This window comes from Coregonus lavaretus (genome assembly GCF_964263955.1).
Source record: "Coregonus lavaretus genome assembly, chromosome: 6".
Lineage (NCBI taxonomy): Eukaryota > Metazoa > Chordata > Actinopteri > Salmoniformes > Salmonidae > Coregonus > Coregonus lavaretus.
The window spans coordinates 41975083-41989061 of NC_139993.1; the positions used below are offsets into that span (position 1 = coordinate 41975083).

Consider the following 13979-nt stretch of genomic DNA (forward strand, 5'->3'; position numbering starts at 1 on the left):
AAACACACACACACACACACACACACACACACACACACACAACCGTTAACATTAGGCTACTTGTGGGACATTTCAAGCTGTCATTGTCACCTCACAGTTGTGCTCTTCAAGTTCATTGTCTGATAATGTACGAGAACACATTAGAAACCAAGAAAACTAGCAAACATATGCTGGCTAACCGTACAACTGGAGCTGGCACTGATGGCAATTTGTTTTATTTCTGCTAACGCGTCGTTGACGAGCACAGAGTTGACTAGAAGTAAATTGGCTGGTTAGCTAGCCAATTAAAAATCACAGTTTGACTACTATTTGACAAATCAGTTGATAAAATAAACTATTTTATAATACCATGTGCCTATTCCTACCTGAATGCTGGGTGAATATATTAATTGCTGGGTCCGGCACGTTAACCGCAGCAACCCTGCCTGGCGGCGTTCCAGTGCTAACGTTACTGACTTCCCGTGGTCTCCTCCCGGCGCTTCCCCTGTTCCCCTTCCCCGGGTGTTGCTGCTGTTGTTGTGGCGATGGCGGTTGGAGCCCTGTCGAAGCCCCCTCACCGACGCGGCCTACCTGTTGTCCCATCCCCGCAGTTCGGTGTAAAGATGTTCGGGACGAAGCTATCCAACCCTGCACACTCCCAGTTCACATCCCCCAACTATGGAGCGGCCTGTTCCGAAGTCTTCCTCAACCCCCTTTTCTCCACCCGTCTCCTTGCTAGCTAGCTTAACGTTAGCTCGATAGCTATTTCCGTGTGAAACCCACCCACCTTGCCTCAAACAATAAAGCAAAAGTCTGATAAATCACTGAAAACAACTCTCTGCCAACGGTCCGTGGGATCTCGAGACAGTAATGTTCGGTCCCCCACGTCCGAGTTTCTATGAAATACGGAGCCTTTCAGGGTCGTTTCGCCGTGCTCCGGCCACTGCGCGCCCCCTCTGCCGCCGCCATCTTTACCGCAGAATAGAGCTTGCTATTTCGCAAAGGGGGGTTCACCCTTCACCAAACTCCATTCCTGTCCCCAACATTACTAGGACCTCCTAGCCACTAGGCGGACAGCTCGTGCACCAACCATATAACCTCTGTCGCGATTCGCTAGACCATCATGCTTGCATTGTTCACAACTTTTATGTATGAATTTAGACCTCTGGAAAAACAAAATGTCTATTGTTCAACGTCAGAATATACACTCTTGAAATACGGTCATAACAGTGACCTAATGTTATTTGTGTGAAAGATATTTCTCCCATAAAAACACTTTAAAGACAGCCTGTGGCTGTTTTCTTTTGGCAACGACAGATCGGATCCATACCATTGACATGACAGCTAATGTTTCATGCCTCAGTATGTCCTCCTCCCCCTTTTCCTACTGCACATACTGGTGTGATTTCATGGATAGGATCCCACAACTGTGATTTGAACTGACTACATTTTATATTAAGTCAAATCAAATTGTATTTGTCACATGCGCCGAATACAACAGCTGTAGACCTTACAGTGAAATGTTTACTTAACCAACTATGCAGTTTTAAGAAAATAGTTTATTTAGTAAATATTTTCTTCACTCTAACGTTTTAAAAAAAAGTAACAATAAAATGAGGCAAATAGTTTTAACAATAAACTTAATGACAAAAAGCATTTGGCAAAATCCATTGACATTTTAATTGTCTTGACATTGTGAAATGTACAATAGTCTATATGGAAGGTACATCAAAAACCATAACTGTTCTTTTGAAGTAAAAAATGCTGCAGTCACAATTCGAACCCAGAATTTGGTTAAAAGACCAAAAATATACTATAAGATTTATAGCTTTATTTTCAACCTGACATATAATAACTAATGCACTGTAATGGTAAATAATATCCAACATATCTCGTATAATACCAAATAATTGTTTTAAACACCATAACTCCATAACTGTATCAAGAAAAATAGAGGAATGTCAATCTCTGTTCAAAAATAGAAATATCTGAACAAAAGTATCACTCATTTTCTAAATGATGAAAAGAGCATCATAATAATCTCAAAGGTTGCAAGTGGGCTCGAAATAACCACAGAAATACTACCACAAATAGTGAACAGTCTCCCAATTCCAATACAGGCTGAAGTAGTCTTGCAACAAAATATCTTGCTAGGATATATATACGCGCACACATTTTTCTCTATATAACACAATATTTTGTAAGCGGTCCTTCTTAAATAATTACTTGGATAATTAAAATGGAAATGTATGGATCATTTAGGATTATTAATAGCAATGGATTGTCATGAGAAAGAAGTGTAGAAATTCAAAAATCTTACATTACAGCGCCATCTGGTGGTTCAGATTAGCACCATACATGGTTTGAGTCTAGCATCAAAAACTGCTCCAGAGAGATAAACATCACAAAATGACGAGACTATCAGACTCATGGATTGAAGCTGACATACAATCCCTCATTTACACCATGAATGGCAACAGTTAGTGTAATTATGTAATTTCTGACAAAAGCAAATAATGCACTAATGTACAGCAGCACCTCAATCTGAAACCTGCCAAAGCTACATATATTTAGGCATTGGCACTAATCAAGTAAATACATGTTTCATTTATCAGTCATACAGACAATGTTAACATTGGAGCAGCCAGCTGCAACAGCAGTGCAGTTTCCACCAACTCAAGCTCAGGTGTGGAATTTCTGATTTGTATAGAATCACCTTCAATATTTACTTTGAATAAATATGTATTCTTAATTAGCATTAATCTGTTGATGTGTGTAAGGCTGCACATCTGACAAAACCGTCATACCAGTAATCACATAACAAACAAATCTCAATTTTGTTGAATAATCTAACATCTCCATCAGGGTTGGGCTCAATTCAGAATTGAATGGAGCATGCCTGAAAATCCAATTCAATTGTTGAATTTAAATTGCAATTCAAAATTTCAATGAAAGGAAATATAATTGAATTAAGAGAAATTCAAATGCCTATATTCTATATTAGGTGTAGTCTATACAAAGATGCATCTTATACATGAAACATGTCGTTATATACATGCATATAAAATACTGTTAAAACAAAACAATTGATTTTCAGAACAAACTCTTAAAATTAACGATCAAGGAAAACAAAACCTGTATGTGAATATTCTAAGTTATTATATTTCATTAAATCGATTCAATTTTGTTCAATGAGGAACATACATTTCCCAGAATGCATTAGTGTAACCCTCAAGTTGACCCTGAGGACTTCAAAAAGAAGCCAAACAAATGAAAGGGTTGGTGGAAATATAATTGGCTATTCTAAGCACCAGGGTTAAAAGAGTATATGAACATTGTTTCCAGAGAAAAAAGTGATCCATTATTTGGTGTCTGGAACTGTAACCAGTGAGATTCAATGAAACTCATGTTGTATGACGGAGCGAAATTTCTTTGAATTGAACTGAATTACATTCTACTTCCTGTCACGCAAACTCTACATCCTGTGGGGTGCAGCCAATTCAACTAATTTCAACTCATGAGTTGAATGAGAGGTAATTTCAAAGTTCTGAAATGAGGCCAACCCTTATCTCCATCAACATGATTGAAAACACCCTGGTGACTAGACTAGTAGAGACAAAATACAGTAGCTGAACATTTGAAACATCTGGGTTCATGGAAAAAAAAATACATTCAAAAACATTGTTCAGGTAAATTATTAACTAAATATATTACTGTATGTTTGCTAAGAGGTAAACTTTTGGGCAAAGCTGCCATTTCACAATATTGGCCTTGAAAGTGCATGTCAAATGAAAGTATGGTAATTGTATCCAGGCTGAAAATAAAAGTATAAATAAAATAAAAGTTACTGTTCACATTTCAATGTGCTCTATGTTAACCTGATTTCCAATGGGATTGTCATCATAAAACGAAAAGGATAAATAAGGCATCTTTGTGAATGACATCACACAGAAGCCATTTTATTATTTCACACCCACTCCATGCCCTTTCAAATGAATAACGCAAATCAAAGTCTATCAACAAAAAAAACAAAGTAAAACAAAAGTAAAAAGGCTTGAAAGAAACTGGAGGTTGTGCTCTTCCTAAACACATTCAATAGATTGCCGAGTGTTGACGGTTCAGTAGTTCAATGTGATGTCACTCACAGCCCCTCAGAGTCCACTGCTGGGTTGGTCTGGAGGTGACAGCTCCAGGAACGTGGCTTCAGCAGCTCTAGGAAAGAGGGCTAAACAAAACAAAAAAACATGGCATGTAAAGACTGGGTTGGATCTAAGGCTGCATCTCAATAGTTTAAAAGTGAATTACTCTCCTGGTCTCTTTTCCTTTATCTGAACAGACATGAAATATGAGCCTAAAAATGAATGTTTTCTAGATGTGCAGTGGTGTTTACCTCCTGAAGGGGGCAGTAGCGCTGTGCATACCACTCCTGGGAGTAGAGGCAGATGATTACCCCCTGACCGAGGAACAGAGCGGTCCACATGATCACGTTCCAAATTGGGCCTTTTCTCCGGTCATGAAGAATGAAGTTGAACATCACTGACAGAAGTTGATAGAGGGGAGAACAGCACAGTAAAGGAAATGAGAGCAGTTAAGATTTAGGAAAAAAATTAAAATACAACACAAAAATGAGAAAAACCTTGTTTTTTTATATTGTGTCTGTTGTATTGTAATGAAGGTAAGGTCTTACTTCCGAAGCACATGAAGAGGCAGAAGAGGACTGGGTAGAAGAAGCCGAAGCAGATAGCCAAGATGTACTCATGCACTACTGCAGACACAGTGAAGACCAATAACATGCCTGCCGCCCGAAATCTCTTCTTCGACATCTGTCAGGGAGTGGAGTAGGGAAAAAACAGCCAACAGACCAGAGGGTTAGGATTGGCATGGACAAAATTTGATCCATTTAATTTGATGAAAGTTGCTCAACTGGCTTGCTTGTTTAAGGTTAGAGTTACAAAACAATGGGAGGGATACTTCATAAGTATCGTAAAAACAGAGAGATTAACATTAATGCCAAGTGCAACAATAAAGCAACGCTCACCCATAGGAAGTCACAGTATACATAGTAATACAGCCAGTCATGTACCACCACGTTCCAGGTGCGGTAGTAATTGGCAAAGGATGTTGAGTTCCACCAATCCTGTGAAGCAAAATGAATATATAGCTCTTTGCTGTGTTCTTAAAATAAATAAATATATATATATATTTTTTTTTTAAAGAACACAGCAAAGAGCTGATTGAGGCAGTGTAGTCCCCTGTAGCTAATGTACTGTAGTCCCCTGTAGCTCAGTTGGTAGAGCATGGCGCTTGCAACACCAGGGTTGTGGGTTCGTTTCCCACGGGGGGCCAGTATGAAAATGTATGCACTCACTAACTGTAAAGTCGCTCTGGATAAGAGCGTCTGCTAAATGACGTAAATGTAGATCTAGTCAGTGATTGACTAAATTAGTAATATGACAGAGGAAAGGTGTACCTTGTAAAACATCCGGTCAGCAAACCGCAGCATCTCAGCAAAGGCATTGAGCCAGCAGTGCAGGAAGGCAAAGAAGGCCAAGAAGAGAACCAGAACTCCTAGAGAAAGAGAGAGACACACAGAGATGATATGATTTCCCTCCATTCATTAAAATATTGCTGTAGGTAGTTAACAGAATCCTCCAGAAGACAATATAGTGAACATGCAGGAGGAATACTGTGATGCCAATGAGACAAGCTGTGAGTGAGGATGTGTTGACTGGAGTTACCTGGCAGGATAGAGTTGAACACACACAGGACCATTGCCCGCAGGTCAAAATGTTGCTGGCTGATGCTGCGGAACTGTGGGATGCAGAGGCGTACAAACACATAGTAGGCATAGAAGAGACAGCCTAGAACCTGAAAGACCAGAGAGAAACTATATAACTGAACTGATCTTCTGGTCAAGGTCTTCAACTCGGCAGTCATTTTGATTCTCAAATCATACCTGTAATAACTTAGAGGCCACATAGCTCCACCTGATGATGGGATTCCTGCAGAGGGAAACAAGAGTTTGAGTGTTTACAGAAAGGTAAATAGCGCTCTTGCAGCCGAGTGTAACATGCAAGAGGTATGATCACAATTTAAACTAGGTCTTATGTCATTACACTCTGCTTACCTGGGATATTTATCTCTGTAAATAAGGGTGGGAGCAAAGAGGAAGTAGATATAGTGACTCAGCTGTGGGATGACTGGGGAGGAGCCTGGAGAACAAACAAACAAAAAAAAAAAAGAGGGAACTGAATACATCTGCAGACAAAAACAGAATGTAAGATACAGTGTACATAAAAACAACATGTAGTTGCTTACTGGATTTGTCTTTAGCCAAAGCCAGAACTTTGGGGACATTCTCCCTGATATAGGAGTGTGCCTTCATCATCAGGCGCACCTGCAGGGGGACAGCACATGTTGTCAACCAATCACAATGCGTGTCCATGATTAGACTGAACATCAAGAAAATAATGAACTGCATTTGGAGTACCTGTTCCAGGATGATGATGAAGCAGGATGCAGGGGGAAAGCTGTTCGTCACCACCACAAAGGTGGGCAGGAAGCCCAGGCCCAGGCCCTGGTAGAGCAGGAAGAGAGAGCCCAGTAGAAGAGACCACATGGTCCCATGCCTGGACTCACGGTAGTGAGAGGCCCAGGTGTGGAACAAGCTATAGGGCACCACCAGCACTGACAGGAACATGCAGATCCAGGTAATCACCACCAGAGGGAACTGTCCAAATACGTAGACCAGTAGGTCAAAGTCAAGCACCAGTCTGGGCAAGAGGGGGGTTGAAAAGTAAATACACCAGTGGCAATCTGTCATTCAGGGCAGAGCCCCACCTGTTCTGAGCCCCACATTTCTTTTTTGGGGCGTGCCTGTTTTGCATGTTATTTTGGCATTAATACACGTCACGTATCAGTTTGCAAACAATGTAAAACATTTTTTTTTAAATCATTGAATTAATAAAGCTGCATACAAACAGTAGTAAGGCAGCTCCAAAATGCAGGTGTTTCAGCCTAGCTCAGCGCTTTCTGTTGTGGTGGGGCAAGCCAGCAGAAAATACAGAATGTTGCACCGTGATTGGCTCAGTGTTCTGTCACTCAGTCAACGCCAAGTCTAAGGGTATACTTCGAAAATTCAAGCCCATTGGTTGCTGCCATCGTTACATTAGAAGTGCCCTTCCAAGAAGGCTCAAGGTCATTGGCCACAGATAAAATGACGTCAAATCACGTTATATGTACAGTAGCTTTGATTGGACTGATCATGTCAACATCTTACTTTCAAAATCTTAGCTAGCAGTCATCATGAATCAAGTCGACAATCTACTGGCAAATCCTTTTTAATCCTTGTCATATGAAGAGACACAATGAAGAGAAATTATAGATAAAACGTATCAATGCTCATCGGCCATTGGACATAAACAACAAGTTGGAAATCGCAAATTCAACAATGAGTGGTTTGGAAGAAAACTCAGTGACAGTGGCTAACTGCAAGCATTGCAACTGGGAAGTCGGGAATAAACGAGTGCCGACTGGGAAAATACGTTTTGAACAGTCATCCAACTCGGAACTGTAAATCCGGCCTCTTTCTTTGATGACAACATTTGCCCACGAAGGACCGCCGCGCCACCTTCCTGTTCAAGTGAGCTTCAGCACAACAAGGTGAGTCCAAAAATGTATTGTATGCTGCCGCATAAATTATATAATCTGCCAGGGAGATATGTATACTGTAGCTAAGAAAGTAATACTAAGTGTATGTTGTGTAGTAAGATGTTAGTAGCCCATGTGCCTCACCCTAATAGTTTGGTCTATTTACCCCTCTTAAATTCACCTACTGTTATGACTTGGTGGTGCACATGTAGCCTTTGACCTGTTTTAGAGAAATGTAATCATCGAATATTGTAAGAGGTTTCATTGTCTGCTTAAATGCCCCCTTTATTTATCCTACAGTTCTGACTTGGTGTACAGGGAGAACACTAAGACCCGCCCATGTTCTGAATTCTGTCGCTGTACATTTCAAAAGTGCTGAACAAATAGTTATATTGACTACGTCCGTCCTAGCTCGCTCATTAATGTCTTAATCGAAATTACGGATGACCCCTTATCCGCTTGTCATCCCCTTATGCCATAGTTTGTACATCTCAATTGTCATTAGAAACCACATTTGTTTATGCAAGTCAGCAATGTTTTTTTTTTAAAGGCAGTAAATGAGGCCGAATGAACTGTTCCGCTGCCAGACAAGGCTCCGCTGATAGCCAGGTGTAGCATGTTAGGACTGCTGTTGGGACAGCTTTATGTAGGCCCTAACAGTTTGTTTGTCACCGTTATAATGCAATTAATGTATTGTTTAGTGTAGTGGCTTTGCTGGCATGCACCACACTGTTTATTTTTTGCCCACCTGATTTACATGCTAAAATCGCCACTGCAATAGAGAAGCGGCAGTTTATATTTAAAGAGAGATCAGTGAAGAATCAGTGCTACACCTCACCTGCCTTCATCAATGAAGTCAACCACCAGGGTGCTGAGGATGAAGAGGATGAGCAAGGCGATGAACATGTGGTAGATGGTCCGGATGTGGTCCACTTCAAACAGCTCACTGTGAAACAAGAGACAGAGACCATGCTGATAAACATCAACAATACTGAGCCAGCAACATTTCAGTTTAAGGACAATGTACAGTGGGGAGAACAAGTATTTGATACACTGCCAATTTTGCAGGTTTTCCTACTTACAAAGCATGTAGAGGTCTGTAATTTTTATCATAGGTACACTTCAACTGTGAGAGACGGAATCTAAAACAAAAATCCAGAAATCACATTGTATGATTTTTAAGTAATTAATTTGCATTTTATTGCATGACATAAGTATTTGATACATCAGAAAAGCAAAACTTAATATTTGGTATAGAAACCTTTGTTTGCAATTACAGAGATCATACGTTTCCTGTAGGTCTTGACCAGGTTTGCACACACTGCAGCAGGGATTTTGGCCCACTCCTCCATACAGACCTTCTCCAGATCCTTCAGGTTTCGGGGCTGTCAATGGGCAATACGGACTTTCAGCTCCCTCCAAAGATTTTCTATTGGGTTCAGGTCTGGAGACTGGCTAGGCCACTCCAGGATCTTGAGATGCTTCTTACGGAGCCACTCCTTAGTTGCCCTGGCTGTGTGTTTCGGGTCGTTGTCATGCTGGAAGACCCAGCCACGACCCATCTTCAATGCTCTTACTGAGGGAAGGAGGTTGTTGGCCAAGATCTCGCGATACATGGCCCCATCCATCCTCCCCTCAATACGGTGCAGTCGTCCTGTCCCCTTTGCAGAAAAGCATCCCCAAAGAATGATGTTTCCACCTCCATGCTTCACGGTTGGGATGGTGTTCTTGGGGTTGTACTCATCCTTCTTCTTCCTCCAAACACGGCGAGTGGAGTTTAGACCAAAAAGCTCTATTTTTGTCTCATCAGACCACATGACCTTCTCCCATTCCTCCCCTGGATCATCCAGATGGTCATTGGCAAACTTCAGACGGGCCTGGACATGCGCTGGTTTGAGCAGGGGGACCATGCGTGCGCTGCAGGATTTTAATCCATGACGGCGTAGTGTGTTACTAATGGTTTTCTTTGAGACTGTGGTCCCAGCTCTCTTCAGGTCATTGACCAGGTCCTGCCGTGTAGTTCTGGGCTGATCCCTCACCTTCCTCATGATCATTGATGCCCCACGAGGTGAGATCTTGCATGGAGCCCCAGACCGAGGGTGATTGACCGTCATCTTGAACTTCTTCCATTTTCTAATAATTGCGCCAACAGTTGTTGCCTTCTCACCAAGCTGCTTGCCTATTGTCCTGTAGCCCATCCCAGCCTTGTGCAGGTCTACAATTTTATCCCTGATGTCCTTACACAGCTCTCTGGTCTTGGCCATTGTGGAGAGGTTGGAGTCTGTTTGATTGAGTGTGTGGACAGGTGTCTTTTATACAGGTAACTAGTTCAAACAGGTGCAGTTAATACAGGTAATGAGTGGAGAACAGGAGGGCTTCTTGAAGAAAAACTAACAGGTCTGTGAGAGCCGGAATTCTTACTGGTTGGTAGGTGATCAAATGCTTATGTCATGCAATAAAATGCAAATTAATTACTTAAAAATCATATCATTCTGGATTTTTGTTTTAGATTCCGTCTCTCACAGTTGAAGTGTACCTATGATCAAAATTACAGACCTCTACATGCTTTGTAAGTACGAAAACCTGCAAAATCGGCAGTGTATCAAATACTTGTTCTCCCCACTGTATGTAGTGTTCGATGAGGGAGCTTTTTGTCATAAGCAGTCACACACAGCCCAGTATTAACTCGTCACTTACTCTAACAAGGACCTCCGGACCACAAACTGTTTGCCTAGGCCCTGGGATGACCCTCGGAGATGCCTAATAGAATAAAAAAAAAACATTGACAAAATATAATTAAATAGATGTTGACCTCTGACATAGTAAGAGAGCAGGTCAGAAAGGAGAAGGGTGGAAGGTAAAAGGGGGCAGTGAGGGGCTCAGTACCTGAGCTTACTCCTCTCCTTATCGGACAGAGGAGGGGAGAAGACAGCAGGGACAGGTGCAGGCTCCAGGCTGGTCGACTCCTCTATCAGACTGTCCATGAACTCCAACACCTGGGAGTCAAACTGCTTCATCAGGTCAGACTTCAAGTGCTGCACACCAGAGAAACATCCACAATCAACAAGGCATACGGTTTTCAGTGAAATAGAAAGGATGGTTGTAAAAAAAAAAGTTATTTCAATCCATAATCATATTGACAAATATTAAATCGGACATGATATGAGACGAACATTAACTCAGACCGTAAGGTAACCATTTGTAGCTAGAGAAAAAAATGTTTGAATGATGACCTCATGTCCAGAAAGACTGTGGTGATTGTTCGGTCTATTTTATCTGTTTGCACAGTAACAGCTGATGAGGGTAGAGGTTTGTTGACCTTTATAGGAAACAAACAGCCCTCAAGAAGACCGCTTTAAGAATACAATAACCCTCTTACACATTCTCTCTTCCTCTTACATTGTGTGCAAATAAGGGAGCTCTCTGGGTTTGAGTTTTTGCTTTGGGTATTGTGTACAGTAAAGATAGGACGTGTTAATTTCACCTGTCTCTATTATGATGCGTTAAGATGTGAATAAGACTTCCAGCCAGTTACACCATTCATCAATACATGTTTCAAGTGGCTTTTTCTCTTCAGTCTGCACTTCTCAATTCATTGTGAAACTTTTGTTTGGCCACTCAGTCACCTAGGTTGACCCCTACAATGCATTTCAGTACTTTCCTATGCAATATCCACTGACTCAGATCATAAAAGCAGAACTGCCTCTTGCTGTACTTTCCCATTCTCCAGCCATGTAAATAGTGGGAGAGATGCAGATTAGTTATTAGCTCTTTTTTGAATGCACAAATAATGACGGGATTTGAAAACTAACAGTCAAGGCAAAGCAGCTTGACAGATTTTGAAATGATAATACTACAGCTTACATAGGCTTAAGGAAGATTGACTCAGTCCAGTAGGGATTTGGCAGTGCAGAAGCAAAGCACAAAACACTTTTTTTCTAACGAGTAGGCACATCCACAAACAGTGACAGAACTAAGAGGACTTTGTTGAATCATGGGGACTCAATCAATGACGGGTGACTCGTGAGAACAGACAACATTGTTAGGAGGATGTGACATCAGCACTCAGCATCTAATCACCGGCTCAGAACAAATAGAACACATTTGACCTGCTGACAACACATTCTGTTCTAAGTCTCACCTCTGCTTTCCTCTTCAGTTGGAGTTTCTTGCTGATGAGTTGCTCCACTTCCATTTTTCCTGAAATAAATGGAGAAAATGTAATTAACGCAAAGCAATAAATCATGGGTCAGACTTTCGTATTCATTTCGTTCCAAAGTCTACCAGTGCCGGTGAGTAATATGAATCCCAAATGACTTCAGGACCAATACAGTTGCCAGGTTACCCAGGAGGAGGATGGATATAGGCATACTATGAGTAAACAATACCATGTTCAATATTTACATAAATGCCTGAATCAATATAGCGGGTGGACAATTGGCCATTATTCCCCATGGGAAATAATAAGCACAGTCTCAGGGGAATTTAAGGACAAGGAACAGAGCTAGCTGAGGTGTGGTTAAATCCATCTTCCTCTTCAAACAGGGTCAAATGAACATGTGCTGAAGTAGTACACTACCATGTAGCCTTTAGACCGGATATAGTTCTACAGATAACAACCAACAGTTGATTGCTGTTGACAAAGGATTCTGATAAGAAATTTAAACTTTGTAACGAACCAGGCAACAGGACAGGTCAGGGAAGTTCCATGAGGCACTTAGTCATTTGTGAGTCAATGAAGACTGGTCTTGAGAAAGCAAATGTAACCACTATAAAGAAATGACTAGTGACAAACAGCTACTGGGGTTTAAGGAAGTGCCACTGTATAACCTTTCAAACACACCCATGACTGAATGTCTGTACTTGGGGTTAATCCAGGTTATCTTCACAAAGAATTTAGACTGAGGTTTGGCCATTGACAATGTGGAAATAAAACAATGCCTTTTCTATGGAATTTTAGAGCTCAACCCATGACCTAAGAATTGCACCATCTATATCCTGTTAATGTCCCCCCCACATAGTTCATTCTTACTCATAAGCATAAACACTGTCCAACTATTCAACCATCTGTGTTGCATTTAGCTCTGACACCTGTTAATCAAGCTTCATTCTCACACCATTACTGTGGATCTCTCCATTGCAAGGGTTCTCTCCATTGCTGCCCTCTCCACCTATGTCATCCAGGTCTGAAATGGTGGGCATCTTAGGTAAAGCTCTGCGGCAGCGCAGGACACCGTCATCCCCACTCTCCATCTTATAAGAAAACAAAAACAACCTGTTGGATGTATACACACTACAGTGGACAAATCCAGAACCAAATCATATTCACCTGACAAGATAGATGGAGCTCCACACTAGTTAAACCAATGGAAATTCATAGCCTTATGAACCATGATAATGCCAAAATGTGAAAACATTAGTGGCCATTGAATGTATTTTGAATTAATGTCTACCTAACCATCAACGGGCTTGAACACAGTGGAAGACAAGCTATGATCTCTTTGTTTACTTGCTTGCTAAACTGACCTCATTATAACTGAAAGACCTGGACTGTCAAAAAGTTAGTTGAGGGTCAGTGGACAGCTGTGATTTGCTGAGCATGCCCTGCTAGCAGTCAGAAATTTGTCCAGAGCCAATAATATAATAATCGAACCATGGATAAGTTGCTAGCTTACTCCAGTGATCACAGTCTGCCAGGTATTCAACAACAAGCTATGATATGTAGCTAGTGCGCTGGACATAAATCACAAACTTGCTACAATCGAGCTAATCAAGTTACAAAAATATTTGTTCTTATGTTAGTTCAAATTCCGTGGTTCCATTGCTGGAAAACATGTCAGTCAAGCGCGAGCTACCTAGCAGAGCTTGTCTGTCAAGTTCGGCGTTTGTTTTGGTTAGCGAGACACGGAATTGGCTAGCAAGCTAGATTCATGCTACTCACCCGTCACTGAGCCGTGTCTTCAAAATGTATGGTATGAATCCCCGTGTTAATCTGTTACTTACAAATTAATTTACCTGTTCAATTGTCATCACATTCTCACCTCTTCAATGTTGCAAATGAGTGATGCGATGACGCCTCTCTTGCTTTTCTAAGCCACCGCCCCGCCTCTAAATGACGAGCGTGGTCGGCACCCAAATTAATCATGTATAGTCACTAGGCCTATTTGTTTCGCTCTCCAGACCAGTATGCTGGCTGCAACCTGGTCTCAGAGCATTTCGCATTATTCTGTAAGTAAATCAGAGCCACTTCAGTTAGTGTGATATGTTACGTTTCGAATATGTTACGTTTCGAATGGTGTGTATTAATTTGTGGATGTCCGTCATCCATTTCGTATGATCTGATATGAATT

The 13979-nt window shown here is 41.3% G+C and overlaps 2 protein-coding genes across 5 annotated transcripts in view; both read right to left on the reverse strand.

The window, feature by feature from the left end:
- The window catches only part of LOC311131138 (tyrosine-protein kinase ABL2-like), a 30627-nt gene extending 29948 nt beyond the window's left edge, over positions 1-679 (reverse strand). For both annotated transcript variants that reach the window (XM_084163969.1, XM_084163968.1), the window contains exon 1: positions 366-679. In XM_084163969.1, coding sequence (XP_084020095.1) covers positions 366-582 — 217 coding nt within the window. In that variant the 5' untranslated portion in view covers positions 583-679. The remainder of the gene's footprint in view (positions 1-365) is intronic.
- An 841-nt stretch (positions 680-1520) lies between these two features.
- soat1 (sterol O-acyltransferase 1) lies at positions 1521-13713 on the reverse strand. 3 transcript variants are annotated; one of them, XM_084164035.1, is made up of 16 exons: positions 13671-13713; positions 12747-12882; positions 11771-11829; positions 10516-10664; positions 10327-10389; positions 8468-8575; positions 6470-6752; positions 6298-6376; positions 6107-6191; positions 5936-5981; positions 5718-5847; positions 5450-5547; positions 5018-5116; positions 4667-4802; positions 4370-4515; positions 1521-4204 (listed from the first exon to the last, which is right to left on the reverse strand). In XM_084164035.1, exons 2-16 carry the CDS (start codon positions 12880-12882, stop codon positions 4121-4123), a joined length of 1701 nt encoding a protein of 566 aa, XP_084020161.1. In that variant the 5' UTR covers positions 13671-13713; the 3' UTR covers positions 1521-4120. The 3 variants fall into 3 exon arrangements, with proteins under 3 accessions (XP_084020161.1, XP_084020160.1, XP_084020162.1); XM_084164034.1 differs by having other exon boundaries at positions 13571-13685; XM_084164036.1 differs by lacking the exon at positions 13671-13713 and having other exon boundaries at positions 12745-12792.
- Positions 13714-13979: the final 266 nt, after the last annotated feature.